General features: G+C 49.2%; 1 protein-coding gene across 1 annotated transcript; it reads left to right on the forward strand.

Moving 5' to 3' along the window:
* The first annotated feature begins 1,884 nt into the window (after window positions 1–1,884).
* Window positions 1,885–2,838, forward strand: LOC131801186 (putative phosphatidate phosphatase). The gene has a single exon (XM_059119401.1). The coding sequence runs from the start codon at window positions 1,885–1,887 to the stop codon at window positions 2,836–2,838; it is 954 nt and encodes a 317-aa protein (XP_058975384.1).
* The last annotated feature ends 927 nt before the right edge of the window (window positions 2,839–3,765 follow it).

The following is a 3,765-nucleotide window of genomic DNA, read 5'->3' on the forward strand; positions in this document are numbered from 1 at the left end:
CGCATGGACCAAACGTGGATTTTTAATAGCAATTTTCCAAAGGACCAAACGTGGATTTTCAAAAATATTTTCCAAAGGACCGAACGTGGACTTTTTATAGTATTTCCAAAGCCAGGACCAGTGAGTCTACATAGGCGGGCTGGAGGGCCAGGTATTCTACATATGCGAGCTGGAGGGGCAGGGAGTCTAGATAGGCGAGTTGGTGGGCCAGGGAGTCTACATAGACGAGCTAAAGGACCAGTGAGTCCTCATAGGCGAGCTGGAGGGCCAGTGAGTCCCCTTAAGCGAGCTAGAGGGCCATTGAGTCTGCTTAGACTAGCAGGAGAGGCCTGTGAGTCAACATAGACGAGCTGGAGGGGCCAGTGAGTCTACATAGACGAGCTGGAGGGGCCAGTGAGTCTACATAGACGAGCTGGAGGGGCCAGTGAGTCTACATAGACGAGCTGGAGGGGCCAGTGAGTCTACATAGACGAGCTGGAGGGGCCAGTGAGTCTACATAGACGAGCTGGAGGGGCCAGTGAGTCTACATAGACGAGCTGGAGGGGCCAGTGAGTCTACATAGACGAGCTGGAGGGGCTAGGGAGTCTACATAGATGAGCTGGAGGGGCCAGTGTGTCTACATAGACGAGCTGGAGGGGCCAGGGAGTCTACATAGATGAGCTGGAGGGGCCAGTGAGTCTACATAGACGAGCTGGAGGGACCAGGGAGTCTACATAGACGAGCTGGTGGGCCAGTGAGTCTACATAGACGAGCTGGTGGGCCAAGGAGTCTACATAGGTGAGCTGGAGGGCCAGGGAGTCTACATAGACGAGCTGGAGGGCCAGGGAGTCTAAATATGCGAGCTGGAGGGCCAGGGAGTCTATATATGCGAGCTGGAGAGCCAGTGAGTCTACATAGCCGAGCTGGATGGCCAGGGAGTCTACATAGACGAGCTGGAGGGCCAGGGAGTCTACATAGACGAGCTGGAGGGCCAGGGAGTCTACATAGACGAGCTGGAGGGCCAGGGAGTCTACATAGACGAGCTGGAGGGCCAGGGAGTCTACATAGATGAGCTGGAGGGCCAGGGAGTCTACATAGACGAGCTGGAGGGGCCAGTGAGTCTACATAGACGAGCTGGTGGGGCCACTGGGTCGACATAGACGAGCTGAAGGGGCCGGTGAGTCCACATAGGTGAGCTGGGGAGTTGAAAATAAGAGCGAATCCGCATATATGCTCACAAAGACCTTTTTGAAACGCCAGAGAAGTATCTTCCAGATTCGCACAATGCCACACCTTTCTCAGTTACCTCTTCTTCTTTTTCTGGCTCTGCCTAGCAAAAAAGAGGCTAAATACCAGACAACAGGTTGTTAGGGTTTTTAAACAAATTAATTTTTGTTGTTGCACTTGTTGTTGTTGTTTTTCTGTTAGTAAATCAATGAACTAAGCCCACAACAAAATATTTTAAAATTCAAAAAGCTTAACGTTTCATTTGTTTCAAAACATCATCGAAACATCATCCGGTCAAGAGACAGAGCCAAAAAAAAAGAAGAACGAATAAATTAACATATTAACAAAAAATTCGAAAAAAAATTCGAAAAAAACAAATGAAAACGAAACAAAAACCGTCTGTCAAAATTGCACCGAAGAGGGGGGACACCTCTCCGCACAAAACTGTGCTGTTGGTTATTTTGAATGGAGACAACAGTTTTGAAGTCAAAATTTTTGTAGGGGAATTCGAAAATAGACCATCGCAAATCGAAACTAGTTTCAAACGAGAGCTTCATAACGAAAGATAACACGAACGGTCGGTGGAGATTAGATATTGACTTAAAACGGAATATTAACTTCTGGATTTAGAATCGTAACAGGAATTAAATATTTTGAAAAATTGAGAGCGAGAAAAAAATGAACATTTGCAATAATCCCAATACCCGCCTCCTGATGAGGCTAATCGTTGATGTGCTGCTGCTGTCCAGTGTCTTCACCGTGGCCTTGGTCATTCTGCCGCAAATGTTGCGCACGCGACATCGAGGTTTTTTCTGCGGCGACGAAAGCATTTCCTATCCCTTTAAGCAGGACACCATCTTGAGACGCATTCATGTCACGATTTTGGCCATTGCCGTACCTGCTGCCACCATCCTCATCATTGAAATGCTGCGTGTAACTTTTCCTGCGCCTAAATCCGCCACCTCCACAGCTAAATACGGACACGTGCCAAAACCACCGCAGCGTTATGTCTTTGTCGGCTTACGCATACCCACCTTCGTGAGCGAGTGCTACAATCTCATGGGCGTTTACCTGTTTGGCCTGGCCTTGGTGTTAATCGCCTGCAGCTGCACCAAACATTTTACCGGCCGCCTGGTACCCTACTTTATGGACGTTTGTCAACCGCTGTTGCCGAACAACGTGACCGCCTGTACTGACCCCTCGCATTTTGGGCGTTTTATTGAATTCTACACCTGCTCGTCGCTAACAGCAACACCAAAGCTACTGGACAGCATGCGACACTCGTTTCCCAGCGTCCACTCGGCCGCCACAGCCTATGCCATGATCTTTTTGGCCATATACATGCAAGCTCGTCTCAAAACCGGCTGGATAAAACTCTGGCGTTGTCTGCTGCAATTTGGCGGTGTGGTGGTTGCACTGCTGGTGGCTCTCGAGCGTGTGGGTTCGTATCGTCATCATTGGAGCGATGTGGCTATGGGTGCTGGAATTGGTTGCCTATTGGCCTTCTTCATGACCATCTATGTGTCGCCACTGTTCCGTCAGGTACCCATAAAGGTACGACGCATTCGCGATGATAGTTCAAATATTTATGGATACTATACCGTCATGCCGAAACCGACATATTTTGTTTAAGTGATATATTTTTTTATTTAGGAACATTAAGGCAATAAGAACAACAACGACATATATAAATAAATAAAACGAATTAAAAGTATTACTCTTAAAACAAAATGGAAATTTAATTATTTGTTGAGCGAGCGATGAATGGTGCGATGAAAAATAAAAGAGAGGTAATCGAAAAGCTAAATAGATCAGAGAGTTAAAAGGGGAAAATAGAGATAAAAGGGGAAAATAGAGGGTACATAGGAGCTTAAGCTTGCCTATGTAGACTCACTGGCCCCTCCAGCTCGCCTATGTAGACTCACTGGCCCCTCCAGCGTGAATATGTAGACACACAGGCCCCTCCAACTCGTCTATGTAGACTTACTGGCCCCTCCAGCTCGTCTATGTTGACACACTGGCCCCTTCTGCTCGTCTATGTAGACTCACTGGCCCTTCCAGCTCGTCTATGTCGACTCACTGACCCCTCCAGCTCGTCTATGTAGACTCACTGGCCCCTCCAGCTCGTCTATGTAGACTCACTGGCCCCTCCAGCTCGTCTATGTAGACTCACTGGCCCCTCCAGCTCGTCTATGTCGACTCACTGGCCCCTCCAGCTCGTCTATGTCGACTCACTGGCCCCTCCAGCTCGTCTATGTCGACTCACTGGCCCCTCCAGCTCGTCTATGTCGACTCACTGGCCCCTCCAGCTCGTCTATGTCGACTCACTGGCCCCTCCAGCTCGTCTATGTCGACTCACTGGCTCCTCCAGCTCGTCTATGTCGACTCACTGGCCCCTTCATCTCGTCTATGTAGACTCACTGGCCCCTCCAGCTCGTCTATGCAGACTCACTGGCCCCTCCAGCTCGTCTATGTAGACTCACTGGCCCCTTCAGCTCGTCTTTGTAAACTCTCTGGCCCCTCCATCACGTCTATGTAGACTCACTGGCCCCTACAGCT

This window comes from Musca domestica, unplaced genomic scaffold, assembly GCF_030504385.1.
Source record: "Musca domestica strain aabys unplaced genomic scaffold, Musca_domestica.polishedcontigs.V.1.1 144, whole genome shotgun sequence".
NCBI lineage: Eukaryota > Metazoa > Arthropoda > Insecta > Diptera > Muscidae > Musca > Musca domestica.